General features: G+C 36.2%; 2 protein-coding genes across 3 annotated transcripts in view; both read right to left on the bottom strand.

Annotated features, from left to right (window-relative positions):
* Nucleotides 1-496, bottom strand: part of LOC144434357 (ferroportin-like) — a 5,356-nt gene extending 4,860 nt beyond the window's left edge. Inside the window, exon 1 of the mRNA XM_078122809.1 lies at nucleotides 232-496. Coding sequence (XP_077978935.1) covers nucleotides 232-496 — 265 coding nt within the window. The remainder of the gene's footprint in view (nucleotides 1-231) is intronic.
* A 2,209-nt stretch (nucleotides 497-2,705) lies between these two features.
* Nucleotides 2,706-11,717, bottom strand: LOC144434032 (ferroportin-like). 2 transcript variants are annotated; one of them, XM_078122474.1, is made up of 7 exons: nucleotides 11,296-11,717; nucleotides 7,842-7,924; nucleotides 7,055-7,214; nucleotides 6,337-6,579; nucleotides 5,474-5,686; nucleotides 3,670-4,458; nucleotides 2,706-3,212 (listed from the first exon to the last, which is right to left on the bottom strand). In XM_078122474.1, exons 1-7 carry the CDS (start codon nucleotides 11,603-11,605, stop codon nucleotides 2,890-2,892), a joined length of 2,121 nt encoding a protein of 706 aa, XP_077978600.1. In that variant the 5' UTR covers nucleotides 11,606-11,717; the 3' UTR covers nucleotides 2,706-2,889. The 2 variants fall into 2 exon arrangements, with proteins under 2 accessions (XP_077978600.1, XP_077978601.1); XM_078122475.1 differs by having other exon boundaries at nucleotides 7,842-7,920; nucleotides 11,296-11,436.
* Nucleotides 11,718-22,637: the final 10,920 nt, after the last annotated feature.

Here is a 22,637-nt window from a genome sequence, read left to right as displayed (position 1 = left end):
ATTTCGAGTTGTTATTGCCGGCATTACAGTTCCTCTTACATGTGTATATTATAGAGGGCTATGTGATATCTAGGTGTGTCATCTTTCCAGTTAATTACTTGGTGAACAAGGTATGTGACCTGACGTTTGTAAAACCACCAATGTTAAAATAAAACAAAATTAAACAACCCAGTTTCGTAAATTTGAAGGGGTGTCTCAACAACAACACAAACACCGAAAGACTGTTATTACCTGATAGAACAGACAGACCTTGTTTTGGTTGATACTGTACATCGTGTAAAAGTACTTCTGTATCTCGATGACTGATCGGCAATTCCTCGAGTGGCGTTGACTGTCGAAGATCCAGATCGAGAATATCGTCTTCACTATCTGATTCAAAGCCTCCTCCGTCAGCGTACCGATCATGACCAAACTGCGAGTCTCTGGAGTCTCCATCAACAGTGTCTGTCCCGTGGAGTGTGTTTACAAACTGTTGTTTCTCGTCAGATACATCCATCTTGGTTTATGTCATATACTATTTCAAGTTACAATAATTTGTTATCAAGATCACCATATACACAGTTCAAACCTGTAGCGTCCTTGATTACTTAACTTACTGAGTGCCACGTTACGGACAAGGCACGTACGCCCTTCCATCGGACCATGTACCACTACACATTATTTCTGGTTTCTTGGTAGTACTATATAAACACGTATCTATATTACTACAACTCCTGGTTGGCTTACATTACACGTGCATAATATCAAATACAACTCTCCAGCTCTGAATCACACAAGGACATATTTCTACTGCTACGGTAGATCAGTTATATCAATCTACCTGTAACATGACGGTGTTTGTGTAAACAGTGCGTTTATCGTGTTTACTTTGAAACACCTGATCGGTATTGTTTAGGAGTGATCTTTGATCAGTTTTAGTTACCTAACCTTTCAACTTTACATATAGGTTATCAGCTGCTCAATAATTCATGCCTGAAATGTATAGACCTACAGCTCCCATGTCGCATTGTCCCTTGTTATGCTTCCTGTATACATCAAGGGGAGGTGTTAAGATGGCGAGTCTGTCTGTCTGTCTGCACGGTTTGTCTGTCTGTCATCTTTATACCCAAACCCCCAATTACAGTGAAACACTCTCTCTATATAACGTGAGCTGATTAGTTTTTTTGAGCGTAATCAGTCTATGCAAAGCAAAATTCACATCAATGATCATAAATGTTTACAAGTTAGGGGCGAGATCAGTGTTGGATAAACAACTATTAAATTTATTTAGTTATATTAGGCCTCAGACCCCCCCCCCCACATCACCAACCCCTTATAACTTAATTGGCCAAAATTGATAATTGTTTTAGACAGCACAATAAATTCCAAACCAGTATGTAGTAGTATGCCAGTATGTAGTAGTATGCCAGTATGTAGTGAGGAAAATGTTGACAGACCGAAAATGATGACACTTTAATGTACGTGAAACTTCTTACTTTTCTCGATTGGCACTTTTAACGAAATATTTGCATTTAGGGGTACAAAACAGGTTCCATTAAAAGTAAAATAGTTTTAAAAAAAAATGAAAACTACAGTGGTTCAACTCCCCCCCCCCCCAGCTAAAAAAGAACCATGTTTTTTATCCTACATAAAACCACTGATCTCAACCATCACGTTATGTACATTTATCATCGAATGTTGCTGGAAAAAATTTCATTCAGCATTTCTAAAATTTGAGCAGAAAATAAAAACCTTTAAGGCCGTATCAGTAAAAAATCCCGCACCGTCACTGACTCACTGATGGTGAGATGGCAACACAACGAATATCTAGGCGAAAATTATCGTTGAAAGGGGCCTAATAAATGGTTCGTCCTATCTTTCTAACGTTTGTATTGTCATTTCTAGGGAATCTAGTCTTGGCACCAAAACTGGTACACTGAGATGATTAGGAATTGATTGAATAGTTGAAATAATCACATATATATAAACCTACACTTACCTTAACTTTGTAATTATCAATTTAATCGACCAACTGCCCCATTATGATTAGCATGGTGTTTTCTCGTCATTTTTGAGTAATTCCATCAACAGTTGTAGCATTACATATTTTGGTATGTGTGGTGGTGGTGGGGGGGTGGGGGGTGTGGGGTGGAGTGACTTTAGTCAGGATGAACCCATAAAAGCCACGCAAGCATGGCTACTATATATTTCTTGGTTTGGTGCGTGTACTTTAATGCATATGCTTCGAACGCCGAAATGCATTGCTAGTGTATTTTATTCTGGTGACTGCAAACTTATAGTTTAATTCCTGACGGACCGTTTGTCGTACTACGTTATCTTCATACTAGGAACTGAATCGTATGTAGAACGGCATACGGTCCGTCAGAAACTGGACTAGCAAAATTAAGACCTCCCTAACCCCTGCATGTCACCATGTGTGCATATTTTCTGTGAGAAACATCGTACAACACTGAGGTGTGCTGGGACATTTTCTTAACTCTATTTGATGTAAATACCGTGTCTTGACAATATAAGATAGCTATACAATATGGAAAACTCTACCATACCAAACTATACTGCATTGTGTCTCTAGTGATAGGAACGTACTATACTTTACACCATCTTATTATCCTGGACCGAACTATACCACACCACGGTACCATATTGCATCGTATTATAATCCTATGGATCCCCTAAAAGGATACCCTCTACATGTCTAATGTGATATCGATTTACGTATCACAGCTTTGAGGAATATCAGACAGAATCAAAATATTTATCAAAGTGTATTTTTATTCACTATATTGAATTTCGTTTCATTTGTCAATAGCCAAGTCCAACTGGACAAACAGTCCATCTCTGCATCCCAGTCCAACAGCCAAGTTCAACAGCCCAGTCTGATATGTCCGGCTATGTAACATCATTTTCAATGTTATCTGTGGTGTTCAGTGTTTCCTTTTTACATGTTTCTATGTTATGAAATGGTATGATGTGTCCACGGACTTTATAGCAATATACTGTGTACAAAACACCTCCAGCTGATACAAATATGAATGAGAGCATGATGAGGATACCAAACGTTTCTGGTTTGGGTAAGATTATAACAAGTGTAAATTGTAAGATTTCCATTAAACTATTTAGTGAGTTCTGGACACCGTTTACCACTCCACGTTGTGTTTCCATAACGTTCTCTTGAAACAACTGGGTCACAACGAGGTCAAAGCACCACAATCCTGTGAGGACAAGAAATCAGACAATTAGTAATTATGTTTGCAGATGTTAGTACTGTACACGTAGGCCTAAATACATGTAGAATGAACAATTATGAAACAACAATTTTGAATCAAGGAAATGCTAAAAGGCTTACGACCCTGTCGATGAAAATATCATTTTGGTGATTTTGAAGTAAATATAATTATTCAGATTATTGGGTTAGCTGTATAAAACGTTTGTGAAAACCTTAACACAACAATCTGTGGAATTATGATTTATATTAATACAAAACATTGTACATATGACCACTGATTCTGTCATAAACACTATGTGTCTAGACGATGTCCGGTCGTTTCCAGCGCTTCATTAATCTCCATCACTGAAGTCTCATCATTCAGAGAAACGCCAACGGTGACTATATCTTAGAGTCTATTCTTAAAAGGTCGTTGCTTTGTTTGTTTTCATCTTAGTACATACCTAGTCGGGCACAAACTATTCCCGTGAAGAAGAATGCAATAGAAATGTAGGACTCTGGTGCATCACTCGGATCACCTGCATTTGGTGCAATTGTACTGGTAATACTCTGACTGGTATTTGAAACTATCGCAAGGGTCCAGTCATTTTCAGTTAGTGTTTTGTAATTCATGACATGCTGTTCCTGATCTTCCAGAGGGAATATGAAACTGTTATTCTCTGCACTTGGTACTTTTATTGTTAGTGCCGATATAGCTGTTACCATAGTTACCGATGACGTATCATTATCAAAATTACTGGCGGCATCACTTAGGCTAAATGGGCTACCTGGGGTCCAAATACAGATAACACACAAGACAAGGCTTGACATTTCTTCAGTGATAGCCCATAGTCCAGTTCTTTCAAGTCCAACCCTCTTTCTCAGAAATGGATAAAGCACAGTTCCAAGAACACCAGATATCGACCCAGCTCCTTGGAATATACCAATTATCCATTCTGGAACCCCTTGTGAGTAAGCATACCCAATGCTTATGGCTCCACATGACAAAACAGTCATATAAAGAAATGCTAGTCCTAAACCTGCAAAGTGGACTTGATAACTCATGTATATCTTCCAACCCTTTACTAATACTATGAAGGCACTAAAGATTTGGTTCGGAGACTTTTCTTTTTTCACATTCTTTTCTTCATCTTTCTTATCATGTGGTCCAGTCCCATCATTATCATTTCCACATTCTGGTTTGCCAACAATATCGTCTGAGTCACCATTTTCAAACTCCATCTCAACTTTATCTAGGTTTAATAGTTTCGACAGAAAATCAAGACATCTGGTCATTACATGATATATTTTACCTTCCGTAAGGGAAGGTTATGTTTTGCTTCTGTCTGTCTGTCTGTCTGTCTGTCTGTCTGTCTGTCTGTCTGTCAAAAAAAACAACTAATTATAATGGAATTTGCTACACACCTCCCTTATGGAAGTGGCTACAACTGATTACGTTTTGGTAAACATTCTATGAAGACTAATGAGACATTTGAATCATTAACAATTTCCTAGGACTATCTCTAAGAATGTAAGCTTTAAATTCCACATAATTTGGTAAAAATATCGGCGATAACAAAGTGTTGTAAAGTTTGTTGATTTTGTGAATCACTTGAATACATAGACATACAGTTTACATCTGGTTAGTAGCAGAATTGCAACTAAAAAAATAGATTGTAAAAAACTCCATAAAAGTCGTTACATCACCACTATTAATAGGAAAACTAAATTTGGAAACGTATGATCGATATGTACTTTTTGTAACATGACATGTTTTCTATCGTGCGTGAATTGAAGTATTCAAAGGAAACTTGATGTAACTGTACTAGGGGGCAAAAAAACTTTAAAAACATTGTTCAGTAACATTGAAAATAAAGCTAGGGATAAAGATTAAATATGTGTTGGAATTCTATGGAACAATCGGCACCTCTCATAAGTTATTGGGTTACCATCAGTGTAGATTTAGTTAGGCGACTGACGAAATTTATCAGAAATCAACTAAATATGTAGTTCATCATCTCATCAAATAACCTAATCGATAGAAGATGTCGCTCCCCCGTACTACATGCCATGATTATTTGACCCGATTAGACGAACGGTCTTAGCCCGGACGTGAAGCTTATGGTTCTGTGTATCAGATGTAAAAACCAAGTGACGAAAATATCAACTCTATTCGACCAATTTATGTTTAGCACTCAACCGATATAGTATACGGTTAATTAGGAATAATTTACATGTAGATAGCATAGAACATGTTGTTGTATTTACCTGAACATGTTTTATTTTGCTTTACTGCCAATGCAGGCACTCTGTTATACACCACCAACAAGAGGTAGTATTCTACAAAACCAGACACCAGATTCCAGGATGCAATAAACACTGTTCCAGCAAACATAGAAGCAAATGTCATGATCTGTCCAACCACAATAGGAGCCACTATATTGATAACAAGGTCAATACGACGTATGGTGGCATTTATATCTGAAAAGAAGTGATAATAACAGATTGTGAGATTGTACCTGATATTTTCAGATTTACGCAATAGTCTGTAACGTATGCCGTAACGGGGCGCCCTCATGCATCGGTCAACGGTGAGGGCGGAATGGCACGACGTATCTTACAGTCTAGACACTCAATGATTATAGTTGAAACTACTGTCTTAGGTGTTCCATATCCATTTACGATAATCTGGTTTGCAATGGGACCAGAAAATGATTCGTAGAGCAGAATAGTCACTATCGGTTAACATCGCCTTTGCCTTCCTCAAGTCACTGAAAAGACTACAACTGTTACACTAAAAATAAAAACAGAGAATAAGTGTCCGGGCTGGTAATTCATAGTGGCACTTTAAAGGAAATCCTAGTTCAGTGAAGCCATGGAAACCGTCTGTGAAACTAAGTTACGAACGATAATACATGGTGGTAATACAAAATGTACTTTAACATCAATCCTTGTGTAAACATACATCAGTACATGTATAATTAGATTAGTGTGATCAAGAGAACAAATTTATCCTGGAAATTATTTTTCTCTTGACGACTATGTATCGCTACCTGAATAACAAGGAGGGTTTCACACACGAATCGATTCCCGAGTACTAAATCTTAAACAAAGTAATGAAATAAACTCACTTGCTAATTTTCCCTTGTCAGAGCCTGAGACTACTACCACCCAGTCTTTCTGTATTGATATCTTGTTAGCAATACTGGCTAAGTTAGCAAAACAACCAAACATTATAACCAGGCCTTGTAGTAAGTACGTCAATCCTCCATTCCATATGGCATGAATATCAGATCCCAAAAACAGCAGTAGACCAAGAATAACTGCACACACAATTATAGTTGAGTTCTGAATCAGCAACGATATCCTCACCACTGTCAACGATAAAATATAATAATCTTGAATTCATGAAAACGCATTCAAATTTTATCATGCACAAAAAAATGAGAACGACGGGTCGTCGATGGCCAAATCACTTGTCTCTTACCACTGCTGTCAGGGTTCGAACCCATTTAGGGTTTGATTAAATTTACCACGCTGTAAGTAAGAAGAGTGTCATTCAGTTTGACTCGAACAACGCAGGTTTCGCCCGGGTACTCCGGTTTCCTCCTGCATTAACACTGAACCCATGTGGGATGGCCCTCATAGCTCACTGGACTTCTAAGGAGACAAGACAGTGTTTATACTTAAAGAACTATTCAGTAATATTAACTATAGTGCGGTGGCATATTCCCTTCTCACAAGTGACTTACTACCAGGCCTCTTTAGGCACTGTCCGAGATATATCGCAAAGAGGTACGATTCGCTCCCTTAGTAGAAATTATGCCCTCGCCAGCGTGAAGTATTTACCTGCAAGTCGGGGATTTCTGTCAATCCATTCACCGATGAGGGCGCCAAACATTAGTGACGACAACCCAAGACACAATCCATAGATTGCAGCAAGTCGCAATGAATTGACTTGTATGGCAACGAGATATAACCCAACGGAAAATGTCCACATACGATCTCCCTAGAAATGGAAAGGACGTTAAAACATTCTTGTCTTCAAAATGAATGATAACAACAAAACTTAACAGTTGCGGAATGAGTTTTGTATTTAATTTCAATATAACAGATGTCGATTGAGAACACCGTGACACAAATTGTTATCGGATAAAGTTGAAATTTCCGGAACCTTTCTTCTGTATATTATAATATATGGTCATATTTTTCCCCATTGGGATAGTCACAAGTTCTTAGCAGTAACACTATGGCAGGGCCTGGCGCGATTTCTCGTGTCAGGGGGCGTCTTTTTACTATAGATTCCATTCTCTTTTAGACTATGAACTGCACTGTTGAGTTACTTCATTAGCTGGTCGTACTGCATAGTCCCTCAGATCACTAACTTTAGTGGTCTGAGACAGCCCTCGTATGGAGTATGACCAGGTAACGAAGTATCTGAACATCACAGTGAATTGGCTAGCCCCCTTTTGTATTTAGAGCAACTCATATTTTACACATCTTATAACAATCATCATGATCATTTCATGTACATTTTAATGGAGGTATGTCAATGTGACTGTTTCATTTAACTAAGCTGTTGAGAAAAAGTTGTTAATTCAAACCACAGACAAAGAAATCTTACTGGCAAACTTACCCACGCTGATAAACTCTGAGCACAATAAAGAATGAACCTTGGACTTCTTACATAAACTGAACAGTCGTTTCTTCTATTCCTACCTTGAAAACAATTCGTTTAAAGTTCATAATTGGTAAAACATATTTTCTAAACATCAACATAACAATTCTAGTGATCTCAATTCAATTCAGTTTCCCGAAAAAGGAAAAAACAAAAAAACCCAGTTTCCTTACTAAGTGTCGGTGAAACATTTTATTTTCAAGTCTGTTACAAGCAAAAACTCTGGATTTCGTCACATTATTTCGTCCAATTTACAGACTTGCCAGTAATCAACTATATTTCACAAGCAAAATTTTCAATTTTACCTGCATTTGGGCGTTGATATGATGAGAAGTTATGTTGCCTTAATCAGTATCGCAGTAACTGTACAATTAGCCTAAGCTGCCTATAGACGTGTATGACTAACACTACAACACTATCCTCACTGATTGACCCATCGTTGTGAATATACTGGTCTTCATAGTAGACTGCACAGTAACCAATGTGTTGAGTATCGGCTCTGTAGTAATTACTAGTATGAATATAACCGTAACCTTTTTCTGGAATTGTACGGTATTATTAATGTTTTCGTTGTATTAGTATCTTTTTGCTATCCGTATATTTATAGTTATTATCTGGTGTAACTGTTACTTTATTTTTAATACCACGGATGTATCAGCATTCTAGCGCAGCTGCTTTCTTCGCCAAGTACTGTATAAATAAAGTATTGATACTGTAATAATAATATACAGAACCGATTCTCAGCTCACAGGTACCTGTGATATTCATGAACATCCCCACTTTTTTCGCGAAAGAGGAAAATCAAGTCAGGCTAGATAGGATCAAAGGTCAAAGGTCAATAAATACTATTACGAGATGCATTTGCGAATTCCAAGATAATGATATGCACTTACTGTCCACTCACAATGTCTGAGAAATGACAATATGATGTGCAGCAAGGTCACTGAGATACACATATATATCTGCATCAGGACACCATGACACTGTAAGCTTTAGGGTAATACAAAAGAACCCATAAACACAGTTTAATAGGATCTACAGAACCCAATCAAAACGTATCACCCAAACAAGTTAAAGAAAGCTAAGGGACCGGACAGAATTTACGGCAGGGGGGGGGGCCTGGGGAGAAATTATCTCTGACTTGGTTTTTTTCCTGGCCCCCCCCCCATCCACTGTGACCAAAATTTCACAGCCCCCCCCTTTCAAAAGTATAAAAATTTCATGGCCCCCCCCCCCAAAAAAAAAAAAAGAAAAAGAAAAAAGAAAAAAAGTGCACAATATCCTGCCCCCTACAATAACTAAAAAGAGTACAAATTTGTTTTGTTACTGTAGCACAATTGTAATATTTCTTTTGGTACTACTATTATGTTACTATTTCAGCCCAAACAACTTAGTAGTTGTAGAGGAAGTTTTTTAGAAAACAAAACAAAATAAAAGATTTTGACCATACATGTAATCATACACATGTGGTATAATGTTGTTTATTTCCCAACTAGACACCATAAGTAGTCATCACTTAATACCAAGGCATTTGATGTGGTGGTTTTAACTGTCATTCACTGATACATACACAGAAACACAGGCACAGAGTAAACACACATTCACATGCGTGATTTGTGAAAAACTGTAGTGGGGACATTTGTGGGGAGTATCTAAGGACATCACATCACCTACATAGTGTATTCAAATATCTATTTATACTCATAACACAATAACTATCTAATGTCAGACATTTGTGATGTCATGAAGTTCTAGCAAACTAAGGATTTTATGCACACTGAGGTCTGACAAATATAGCTTTCACTTTCCTACACCAAATGCATTACCAATACACATGTAAATGTAAGACATTTGTGACTTCATGAAAGTGCAAAGAAATTCGGAATGTTGTGGAATACTTAGATGTAATCAATATGCTTTCAGTTCCAAAACCATACATATTTAAACCTATAGTGTCAGGCATTTGTGACTTCATGATGGGGATAGCAAATTCAGAATTGTATTCAATACACTGTACAGTGATCAGATGAGTATTACTCACAGTTTTCTAAACCATTCAAAAAAGTAAAAGTAAGAAGAAGGAAAGAGAAAAGAACAATTAGTCAAGCAAAAAGACTGTTGTTAACTGTTTTTAGAGAGCAACTTGTGGATAAGGTTGTAGGAAAATACGGCCAGAAGGCAACTACCAAAGTTAGTGCAAAGTCACTGATGAAAAAACACTTAACACCACGCAGACATCTAAATGCTTTACAATATTTAGTACAGATAGATGCATTTGATGATGCTGAGGAGGGAAATAGTTTAATTTCACTGGTTTTAGATAGAAAGAAAGACAAGTCTTGCCTCACATCTTCAAATTAATCTGGCCAGACGTTTTTGTATTTACATTTTACACCAAAAGGTCACTTTTTAATCACATAAATTACAGGTCATATATATATATACTAGTATATATATATATATATATATATATATATATATATATATATATATATATATATATATATATATATATATATATATATATATATTTATATGGTAATATACTAGATATATATATATATATATATATATATATATATATATATATATATATATATATATATATATATATATATATATAGTTTTGGTAGTACTGGAACTCTTTCTTGGGTGTAACTCGGAGTTTCACGCATATTGCGATCATCAGACACCTGGTGTCTGATGATCGCAATATGCGTGAAACTCCGAGTTACACCCAAGAAAGAGTTCCAGTACTACCAAAACTATTACGCTCTGCCACTGCGGTATAGAGCACTGTCTTAGCAGATTGATACTCACCGAGTTATATATATATATATATATATATATATATATATGGTAATATACTAGCATAGGACCTGTAATTTATGTGATATATATATATAAGAAGAAGGAAAGAGAAAAGAACAATTAGTATATATATATATATATCCTTGATGGTAATTACACACTGAATCTGTTTCCACAGTGCTAAAATGTATGTATGTATGTATACATATGTGTGTGTGTAAGTGTGTGTGTGTGTGTGAACAACTTGGAGTATATAAGAGTAATTCAGGGTGTATCAAATTAATCTTGAGTAGTGTTTTTATGCTTCACTAAATAGGTACATACAAACGTACACACTTCCATTTTAATACATAAATGAAAGTGTAGACATTCAATATTATAGGCGATATCAAGTGCTATCTCATGCAATGCTAAATTTTCTAACATATTAATTTTTTTCAATGACAAAATATTTCGCAGCCCCCCCTTTCAAACCATGAGAATTTTCATGGCCCCCCCTTCAAGCCTCCCATTTTTTTCATGGCCCCCCCCAATTTCTCCCCAGGCCCCCCCCCCCTGCCGTAAATTCTGTCCGGTCCCTAAGATGGCTACGTATACAGACTTGTTACATTAGTGGCGAAATCGCTATCTTCGGTTTCTTCTCTGCTATCCATCGCTATTTTCATCTGAGACTTCTGCCATTTAGCTGCAACTAGGTCAGTATCTGTGTGGTCATCGTTATGTACGAGTAATGGTTCACTAACTGTTTTACCAGGTAGTCTTCCTTCATATCCGTGACCAGTCTCACCCTCACTGTCGAATCCGTCGGGATCATTGTTATCGGTGATGGTGTTTGTGCCATCATTGTTGTCTCCTTTATCAGTAGTGATATTGTCATCACATTCTTCACTGTCCAATTCGTTCTCTGACATGTCTTAAATTAAGTCACCCCCTGTTGCCCAAGAACTGTAAAGTCTCCGGGCTCGGGACTAACAGTAGCCCTGAAGAAAGTCCCCGGATCAAATGTCTCTGAGATGTCTCAGGGATATTCTCAAATACGGCGAGAAAAGACGAGAACAACACACACGCATGCGTATCGCGGCTACCTCGGTCAGCACCAATCGAAATCTGATTGAAATCCGATGTAGATGTCGGCTAATCGTGCATTGCTATCTTACCATCGTTATTTAGCTTGAATTGACCTTCGTAGTACATGTTTACATTTTTTAGGAGGCGATCAGGCTAAAAAATGTAAACATGTACTACGAAGGTCAATTCAAGCTAAATAACGATGGTAAGATAGCAATGCACGATTAGCCGACATCTACATCGGATTTTAATCAGATTGGGTCAGCACCCACGTTGAATTTGGCGAGTATTCCCCACAGGGCACCCAGGAACCGTGTGACAAACAAAACAAAACAAAACAAAATAAATAAATAAACTATCAAATAAATGACAAATGAACAAGCAAACGAACGGCAAGTATAGGGACAAATAAAATAATTAAATAAACCAGCAAATAAACAGATATTCGTGGGGGTATACCTAGATACGTTTTTTGTACCTATCACTATACAAAAACACTAATGTAATGCGATAATATGTGAACATCAATGAAAAATTAAACTCTTCAGATTGTATTCTGTGTGTGTGTGTGTGTGTGTGTGTGTGTGTGTGTTGGGGGGGGGGGGCAATGACCAGACTGTGAGTGGTTTAAAAAATGACATATTTTTTTTATTTGTAGATTAATTATGTAAAATGGATTACCATAAATAAATGTTGAATAAGTTGTGTAGCTAGATGGTGTGGTAAAGGCAGAGCATTGGTAATTAGTAGGCAGCCAGTCCTCAAAGCAAAGCAAAGCACAGCTATTGTGAATTACAAAAAGATTGGATATTGATGTCAGATTCAACAATTTACCCATCGTATATTTGCCGACCTCGTGAATTGAGTGAGATTGGACTGTTGGAAGAGTCAACACCAGTGCCGCATTGTCAAAACATCTCTTTCATATATCACCACTTTATTGTATACAAGGTCAATTAAGAAACTCTGTAGATGTGAAATATTGTCAGTATATTTCATTGTAAAGATTGTTTCATATGGACAATTAAACTAATTATATATGATCGATGCAACACTTAAAAATCAAGCGCACAAATTCGTTTCGTTATTCACCTGTTGTGTAAGATTTAATATTACCTGTAATAAAAGGTTTTGAAAATGTGATCTCGTTGTACTTCGTCATCCTTATCACTCCATACAGTACCAATAGTAGAAAGATGAAAGTCATTAAGACCAATATGACTCGCCCCATCCAAGTATTTATTGTGAAATACCAACTCCGAATATCATGCAAGCTGGCATGATGATACAAGACAGGCAAGTGATCACTTAGTTTATACATATGAGGAGAGATGAAAAATTGTCTCATTCAAAATGTTATGGTTGGGAAGATGCATTCATATGTGACAACCAATGAAATGATGAAAGTCAGTTATCAGATAGTAGCAGTATTAACTGAAATGACAGTCATCTGAGACAGCTTACATACATCCTACAATTGAATTATAAACTCACTGTGAACTGAGAGACTCTCTCGATGTAGCTCACAGGCGGAATCGGGCGAGTCTAAAGAGGGAAAGAACACACAAAATACACCGAGTATGTTCACTACGTCTTTATTGTCTAGTTGCTTGGGTGGAACTAACTACAGATGTGACAACACCCACCTAGGAATATTACAGTATGTATACATAATTATAGATTACAGACTCGTGGTTTGTGTACTCCACATGACTCGACATCTCATACCTTGAAGACTGGGGTCAAGGCCAAAGTTCATGGTATACAAAGAAAGCTTACATTTGAGTGTAGACACTTAAATGGATTCTCTGTATATTCAACTTCTCGAGTTACAGTAGAAAGATGAATTCCGGCTATTTGACCTTGAAAATATTGGTCAAGGTCAAAAGTTGAGGTTCAATAGAAAGCTTATTATTGATAATTCAGGGTTAGACACTTGAATGGTGTCTGTATGTATCAAACTTTGAGAGATACGAGGCAAAATGTCTATGGCTGCCATTTTGTCATAATGGTGAAGGTTGCAAAATTAAGTGACATGGATATGCACTCTATAGTGATCGACATTTTTGCCAGGTTTGTTTTAAATTGAGTCATGGATGTCGAAGATATGGCTGGCCACAGACAGACAGACAGACAGACAGACAGACAGACAGACATGGGTCATTCCTACAGCCCATCTGTGCTACATGCTACAAACATCAATCAATGCCCCTTGGGCTAATAACATGTGACGATTTGGTGTAGCAGATAGGAACTTTTCTATTGTAATCATCACAGCTACTTGCACCACGGCCTGTCAAACTTGGCAACCATTTGATGTTCACTTTGTCTTTGTCACATTACATGTACAGTAACATTGCCTTAGTTTTACCAAATACTATATGTTATACATAGCTATACAAATGCATCAAGGCCAGCTAGCTGTTCAGTTTGATATCATTGTTGTAGTTTTGCTTGAATAATTCTTTGTATTATGATTACATGTTTGTTTTTGTCTTCATCACTATTTCACTTGAATCAGACTGACATCTTCTAAATGTGAACAGAAAATCAGTTTGCATAAAGGTTTATGGAATGATCTGTACATGTAGTCTATCAATTTTGTAATCATGTAAAAGTAGACATCTTTTGATAAAAAGTCAATTAAAACATTTTCAATTTTCAATCCGACAAAAATACACATCTTGTTGAAAAAGCCCAAATGGGGAAAATTATATTGTATAATTTACTACTTTTGCAATATAGATAATGCTTGTCAATCAAATCTTTAAATTTCTGTATAATATTCTTTATAGTATTCTCTAGAAATACAATTAAATTTCTACAGAACTGGATTGTAATTTGTAGAATTTAATGGCAAGCTGCAGAGAGCAACATACCCTAAGACACAATGACAAGTTTACTACATCTCAAGCATGGCAGGTTGCCTGGGTGGCCAGCATGGCATGGTGCTATCGCCATGTTTTCCCTATGCTAGGGAGAGCACAGCCTTTTTTCATGGATTCTCATGTGTACTGCAAGGCTTTAAAATTTTCACTTCATTGAAACCTTGCGGTAATTCTTTACTCGGTAAATTTCGCAAGTGGATTTTCATGTGTCTCTTCACATCACTATTTGCAGGGAATGCTTTACCACATACTGTGCACACACATGGTCTTTCATTAGAATGAACCCTCATGTGTATTTTCAGATTGCCGTTTATCCGGAAACCTTTACCACACACTGTACAGATGTAAGGTTTCAGATCCGAGTGAATTCTCATATGCTTTCTCATGTCACTGTTTGTTCTGAAATTTTTACCACATTGTGGACACACGTACTGTCTTTCATTTGTGTGCTTAGTCATGTGTTCCTTTAAGGTTGAATTACAACGAAACGATTTTCCACACTCTGTGCACGAAAAAGGCCTTTCATCTGTGTGGCTCCTCATGTGTCTCTTCAAATTACTGCTTTGTTGAAAAGATTTATCACACTCTGAACATTGAAATGGTCGTTCATTTGTGTGTATTCTCCTGTGAGCTCTGAGGTTTGACTTGTCATGAAATGCCTTCTCACAAATTTCACATGAAAATGGCCTTTTGTCCAAGTGGATGTTTGTGTGTGATTTCAAATCTCCACTTTGATTAAACCCTTTACCACAAACATTACAAACAAATGGCCTTTCATTTGTGTGGGTTCTCATGTGAACGTTCAAACTACCACTTTGAACAAAACCTTTACCACACTCTTTACAAATAAATGGCCTTTCATTTGTGTGGATTCTTGTGTGTACTGTCAGACTGCACTTTTGAGTAAAACGTTGACCACACTCTTTGCATACAAATGGTCTTTCTTTTATATGGGTTCCCATGTGTTCTATAATATCATCTGTATTATCAAAACCTATACCACAAACTTCACATTCATAAGGGTGGTTGTTTGTTACAGTTGGTCTCCTCGAAAATCCTGATTCATTACAATTTGTAGCAGTACTTCTTGTAGACGGTTCCTTCACGTTGTTGGTTGTATTACTGCTCCTCACATCATAAAACCTGTTAAGTTCTACAGTGATTGGATGTGGCTGGTCAGATTCATTTGCATGAAGTATGTCTGGGGTAACACTTTCTATCTTTTCTTGTGAAAACTGTTTGTTTTCTTCTATTCTGATTGGAAACGGTTGACTACAAGAAGTGTAACTCTGACTTGTAACGTGGTTCACATCATTTTCTGTCTCTAGATGTACGTTTTCCTGTATGTGAATTCTTCTGACCTCATTGCGGTATGGTTCTTCAACTATGCCAGTTGAGACAATAGGATCTGAAGAAACACATCTATTTGTTTTAAAACTTTGTCCCTTGACTTCCCAGTAATTCTCTGACTTATCTATATGGTGTGGATCAAGGTCTTCACGATATTCTTTCTTTATTGGCATAAATGTATCTGCCACAGCTCCATAGTATTGGTAATTTGTGTTTCCTCTATTCGATCTAGACTGCATTTCTGCCAAGGTTGGGATGCTTTTCTTGCAAGACTGTAGTGAAGGTGTAGGAGAAGTAAGATTGGATTTTTCCTCAACCATGTCCTCTATATTTTCTTTCTTGATATGTCTTCCTTCCCATGTCACCTTACCGTATTCATTTGCTGGTGAAGTTTCTCTACTTGTTAAGGTACCATCATTATACACAGCTACTCTACACCCATAAGTGGACTGATCTCTGATGTCAGTTTCCTGATGATGCCACTCTACTCTGTCACTTTGGGTCACATATTCTTCTTTAATGATGACCTTTTCCATCTTTTGTGTTTCTAATTTTGTTGAGGTCAGCTTGAGTGTATCTGTTGACAGAATAAAATAAGTAAATATGTTGGTCAGAATGTGTTAAGACATCACATACACTTTAGTCTGTCTACTAGTAATGTGAAAATGACTGAATGGTTGGAACATGGAAGTATATGATACTTTCATGGTTGGAGAGGCTGCCTTAGAATCTAAGAATTTGTAAGTTTGAGGCTCACTCTACTGCTATTTGAATCACATTGACTCCTGGGTAAAATCTGAACCATCACAGCTAGGGTCTGATAGGATAGAGGTTGCTATGTTGCCTCGCTCCATATGTAGTAGGGTCAGTTTTTTAGTATATTCTGTCTGCTATGTACTGTTTTTTTCGTCGTTTTTATGCTATGTAATGTTTGGTGTGGGAGAACCACAATGGAATAAGTTGTTAAAACTTTTTTGTGTTATCCTCGGCAAAGGTATTCCATACTATATTTGTTTGTTTGTGAAAGCTGTAGTGTTATTTCCGTTTTTGTTTTGTGGTTTCCTGAATATTTTTGCCAAATAAAATAAAATAAAACCATGTGAAGGATAGCCCAGCTTAATTTAATCATGCTATGTTATCATATGCTCACACTTTAAAGAGGCTGCAATGGAATTATCATGTGTACAATCCCCAAGGAGTTGCAAAATTCTGAAGCTAAAAGTACTTGTTAGAGTGCATACTTTCTGTCAAGACTCTACAGTATATGAACTTCTAAGAGGGCAGTTATATGTATACAGTTGGGAACCCCAGTAACAGAAACTGAAAAAGGGGCAAATCAGGTAAAATGTGGCATGATAGTTTTAAAAACATTGTACCATGATTTTGTTTGGAAACCTATAGTAAAGTAACTAGGCAACTCAGAAAAGATTTTACCTACTTACCACCCTAAAGTAAAAACAATAATACTCAAAAAAAAAAAAATAGTAAGATACATGTACCATAAATTGTTGAAGCTCAGTGGCTTATGCTCATAATACTAAGTCATGATGCCCTTTAAATCGTCTTGGTTATTTGCTGTGTGTGTCTCCATCCACAATCTGTTGTTATGAATTAAAAAGTGTTGCTCTAACTACATGATGCAATTTATTCAACTACTCAGCATTCTATCCATATTTGTTATTATGAAAGCATCAATTTAATTAAAAAAAGCAATTAAATACACAAGTGCATATTCTATCAGGAAATTTGTTCAAGTTAATACAGTAAAATTTTAAAGCATCAATTTGATTAAAAACACCAATTTAATAAACTACTAGTGGTTTTATCCACACTTCTTATAAATTAAAAACACCAAATTAACCAATTTAATTTACACTACTGTGTGTTCCATCATTATAATTTTCTTCAAGTAAGCCTGGCATACACGAGAGGAATCATCTGAGCAAAATTTCATTCTTGGCAATTTCCTGGCGCTGATTCTTCTCGTGTGGACAACTTTTAGTGAAATTTTGTTCATTTGTGGTAGTGAGCCAAATATTTAGCATACTTAACTTGATAATTTTGGTTATTCATGGCAAATTTCTAACCGTATGCGCTCAAAGCTGAGCCAAATGCTCACGACTTTCTCTTAGACCACATACATGGCAATGACATACAGTACCAAATGTTTGTGCACAGTCCAAAAGGTGAGTAACTTATATATCAATAACAACTGTATTTCCATAATTTTAGAAGACTGACACACGTCGATCTTTGGCCTAAATACCCATGGCTATTGCTTTAGCAGGAATAGTCATGAAACTATACCAAACGAGATAACTATGTCATGATATGACTTTTATCTCTTCCCAGATCCTGTTGGTCAAGGCAAGGATAAAGTATTAACATGGTCTAAATAATAAAAACAACACATTGGCAATAAAATTTGTAATTTTTCATAATGCTACTGGCTACTGGACTGTGGTACAATAAAGAGATTGCATTCAAATAACATGGAGCTAACTCTAGCATCGCAAGGCATTCACAACTATTACATAGTATTGCTAGCACTACAGACTCTGTCTTGACACAGTTGACATAATTCTACAATACATTATTGTAAATTTGTCAAAACAGCTGCTATTTCAACCATATAAAAGACTTAAATATTTGTAATTAATTATTTTCTCAATATTGACAGTCCTAACACTGCAGATGTAATTTGCAGTTGTCATGGGGATGGACCATGGTTGCTAGGGATTAGTGCCTTAATTAAACAATGTTGAATTTATACAACTCAGTATTGATGTGGTTCTGTATAATATTAAGGATATTATGTTGTCAATTGGGGAATGCTTATTTCATATTTCAATAAGTATACTCATACTCATAGCTGGTAAAAAATAAATAAATAAATATACATAGGTATATATAAATATATATATATATTATAAATGTTATATTAATGACCAACTTCAGTAATTTATTAAAATTGGTTTGTAGTAATGATTGATGCTGGTTTACAAAAATATGTGAATCAGTTACATTTTCAGACTTTGACATGTTTTGATGAACATTTATTTTCCTAAACAGTGAAAGACCAAATGCACCTATCATAAAATACCGGGCTTTTAAAAAAAAATTTAAACAAATAATCAATGTAGTCAGATGCAGAACTACTCGTACATATTTGTGTATATTCAACCCAACATCATACTGTATCACAAAGTATAATATTTACAGATAGTACCAGTTACACTGCCTTTTACGGTGGAACTGAAATGAAAATGCCACGGTTCTGCTAACTTTAGAACGTGGCTGCTCCATCAAATCTGCTGAAACTGAACTATCCTTCTCGTTGACTGTGTGATAGTAGCCATACAACTCAATTTTCTGTGCTTTCAAATGCTCTCTAACATTCACAAGCTGCAACATTTAATGATGTATAAATAACAGCTGGGAATCACCCTTCTATTCATCATTATCTATTGTCTATTTTTCCAACGTGCAGACGAAGAAAGTTGGGACCACATTGACACTGCTTTGTGAGCTTAGTATTTCATGATTCAAGGTTGTCCTAGTACAAAACATATGTATCGTATCATGAGACTCACCTGTACCGGTCTAGTATTCGTACTATTACTAGCTAACGCCCGTACACGTTTTAGGTGACTAGGTTGTGCTCGAATATCGACAACAATGAAAACTTCTCATCTAAGATTGCCACGACATTAACATCTTTTGTACAAGTTACAGTAAATTTCAGCTCAAGAATGTGCACTGGGACAAACCCCGTAAATAAACACAGTGTTACCTGTTAGGCGATCTCTGAACGATACAAAACTGATCGACTCTGCTCTGTTGGCTCGGCTTTGTGCAGTTGCAGCTGTGGCCTTTGAACTCTCATTGACTTGGTAGAGGGCGATGACATATTTGATTGGTCCATTTAACAGAAGGTTTCAGACCACAGGCGCTTGTTTCCCTAAATATCTTTCAGAATACAATAAAATACTGAGATGTGAGAAGGAAAAGTATCACGCGAACTATTAAGTAATTTTGATTTCCTTTTATTTAATATTTTTAGACTCATCGTAGTAATGACCTCTTTCATAATACTATTTGCCAATATCTTATGTAAGTTGTATTCAGGAAAATAGATATCTAGGGGAAACAAGTGCCCGTGTTTCAGACCCACCTTTATCTAGATGGTATGTTTAGAATTTGGTAATATTTGATGCGAAAAATTCGTTAAGCATAATGTTATTTTTATTTCCAAATTACACCAAAAACTAAATGAACACTCGTCAGCTTTAATATTCAAATTTGATTTAGAATGAAAATCTAAGCGATAATAGGGGGAAGTATCACGTATATCTATTACGTAATTTTTATTTCCTTTTCTGATATTTAGACTCACCGTAATGCCCGGGTTATTTTGTGTTATTGTCATTCACGTTTTGTGGAAAGATTGCCTATGAGACAGGAACCGATTAAATTTTGGTGGAGGCCTGAATCTCACAAACTCTGTTTTATTACAGAGTAGTGAAATCATGGTGAAATGAAAAATCTACAACGGAAACGTCCCTTTCCTAGTTTAATTAAAATGGCGCTTTTTAATTCGTAGAACACAATGCAGATAGAACACCGAGTTGTTAATTAAATTACAGATTTAATTAAATGTTGGCAATTTTTAATGCAGAAGGATGAATTGGAACACTCAATATTTAATTGAATTGCATAATAATTGAAGAGTTTTAAAAATTTGAACACAACGTGGATGGAATACCGAGTAGTATGTTAAATCAAGAGAGAGAGAGAGAGAGAGAGAGAGAGAGAGAGAGAGAGAGAGAGAGAGAGAGAGAGAGAGAGAGAGAGAGAGAGAGAGAGAGAGAGAGAGAGAGAGAGAGAGAGAGAGAGGAGAGAGAGAGAGGGGACGAAGTGTGAACGACCACTTCGACCACTGCACTCCTGAGGTTAAAATAATTCTGACCATCAGAATTTTCACACACATCCCCTCGCATCCCCAAGTTTTTCGTGCCCCCCCCCAATTTATTTATTCCCAGTCCCTCCCTCCCACATAACTTGTGGCTGCAGCCTACCTGTTAGCGCTGGAAATATGCTCTCCGAGAACTCTGATACCTCATCGCCCCACTCTGAAGACGTGTAGGAGTTTTCGGAGCGCACATTTCCAGAGTTAGGAAATTGCAAGATACTTTCTGTAGTTTGGATTCAATAAGGTATTATTTGTTGTATGCTGTGTGATAGGACAATTTTCTCTCTACCAATAGAATGAGAGCAAGAAATATTATTAAAAAGGGATGTACAGTCATTGTACATTTTACCTGTAGAGGAACACGTGCACGAGTTTGGATAGTCGCCAAATAACCAACTAAACGTCAAATCCATTGACATTGATCCAGAAATGTACGTTTTCAAAATAGTTTCTATCCCAAAGCAGATCTAAGTTTACCATTTTTTTTACACTTTCTAGCTTCTGTGAAGCATTTATGTTTTCATAGCATACTTACGTAACAATTTTGTGTTGTATCGCATTGTATGTTTACTTGTGCCCTAAGTCTTGTTAGGTGTTTGAAGTGTAACACCAAGGCACAGTCGTTTTGGTGAATAATCTACTAGTAATCTAATAAAATCAAATCAAATCAAATCAAATCAAATCTAATCTGATCTAATCTAATCTCGTTTACAACCATGCTACCGGACAGGCTAATCTAGAATTATAAATAGTATATAACTAGAAATATAATTATGCCTAATTAGAAACAGAACATAACTTCGCGATAGAGCCGAGAAAAATCAAAGTCAAACTAACTCATGCGAAACCAGAATGTGAAGTAAACAGTTTATTCAAAGTTGGAAAAGACATATTTTGTAAATGACAGCTTACTGCAACAAAATTGAAGTTTTGTATTGCGTAAATATTAATTTTTCATAATACACAAATCAAATCACAAATACACGATTGATGTGTTCCTGATAATATGTGCATACAGCTGATAACTTGTGTTATAATTACGTCATGTAATATATATATATATATATATATATATATATATATATATATATATATATATATATATATATATATATATATATATATATATATATATATGTGTGTGTGTGTGTGTGTGTGTGTGTGTGTCTGTCTGTCTGTCTGTCTGTCTACATGGTAGGTAGGTAGTGAGTGTTTGTGTACATATGTATGTTGGTAGGTAGGTAGTGTGTGTGTACGTACGTGTGTGTCTGTGTATATGCGTGTGTACGTACGTACGTGTGTCTCTGTGTGTGATTATATAGTGTCAAATGTGACAGTTTCTTTGATATTGCTATCAAAATACGAGAATAAGCTTATATAATTCGGGTAATTCGACTAATTCTTCCAAACTCGACGTAAATGTACAAATTATATCACCCCGTCTCAAATATCTCCTATATACACGAGTCATATAATTCTCTGGTATAAATATAATATCTTTACATAACAAAATTCTTATAATAACACTTTTTGTTTAAAACATAATTTGAATATGTAAACGTTCTCGATATAATACAATAACTACTTTGTGATCCCTTTAAAAATGTGAGATAAATAGATAATTTCATTTAAAACAGCTTTTTGTTGTTGTTGTTGTTGTTGTTG

The sequence above is a fragment of the Glandiceps talaboti genome, chromosome 4 (genome assembly GCF_964340395.1).
Source record: "Glandiceps talaboti chromosome 4, keGlaTala1.1, whole genome shotgun sequence".
Classification (NCBI taxonomy): Eukaryota; Metazoa; Hemichordata; class Enteropneusta; family Spengelidae; genus Glandiceps; species Glandiceps talaboti.
The sequence above is the reverse complement of the archived record's forward strand: the minus strand, read 5'-3'. Positions and strand labels throughout refer to the sequence as shown.

Bases quoted from the DNA above. Each gene is read 5' to 3' on its own strand.
- LOC144434032 (XM_078122474.1), bottom strand. From the start codon at position 11,605: ATGTCAGAGAACGAATTGGACAGTGAAGAATGTGATGACAATATCACT. The intron at 5,687-6,336 runs GTGAGTTTATTT...ACTTCTTTTCAG, and splicing joins TGACAAGGGAAAATTAGCAA to ATATAAATGCCACCATACGT. The intron at 3,213-3,669 runs GTATGTACTAAG...TTGTCCTCACAG, and splicing joins AATAGTTTGTGCCCGACTAG to GATTGTGGTGCTTTGACCTC.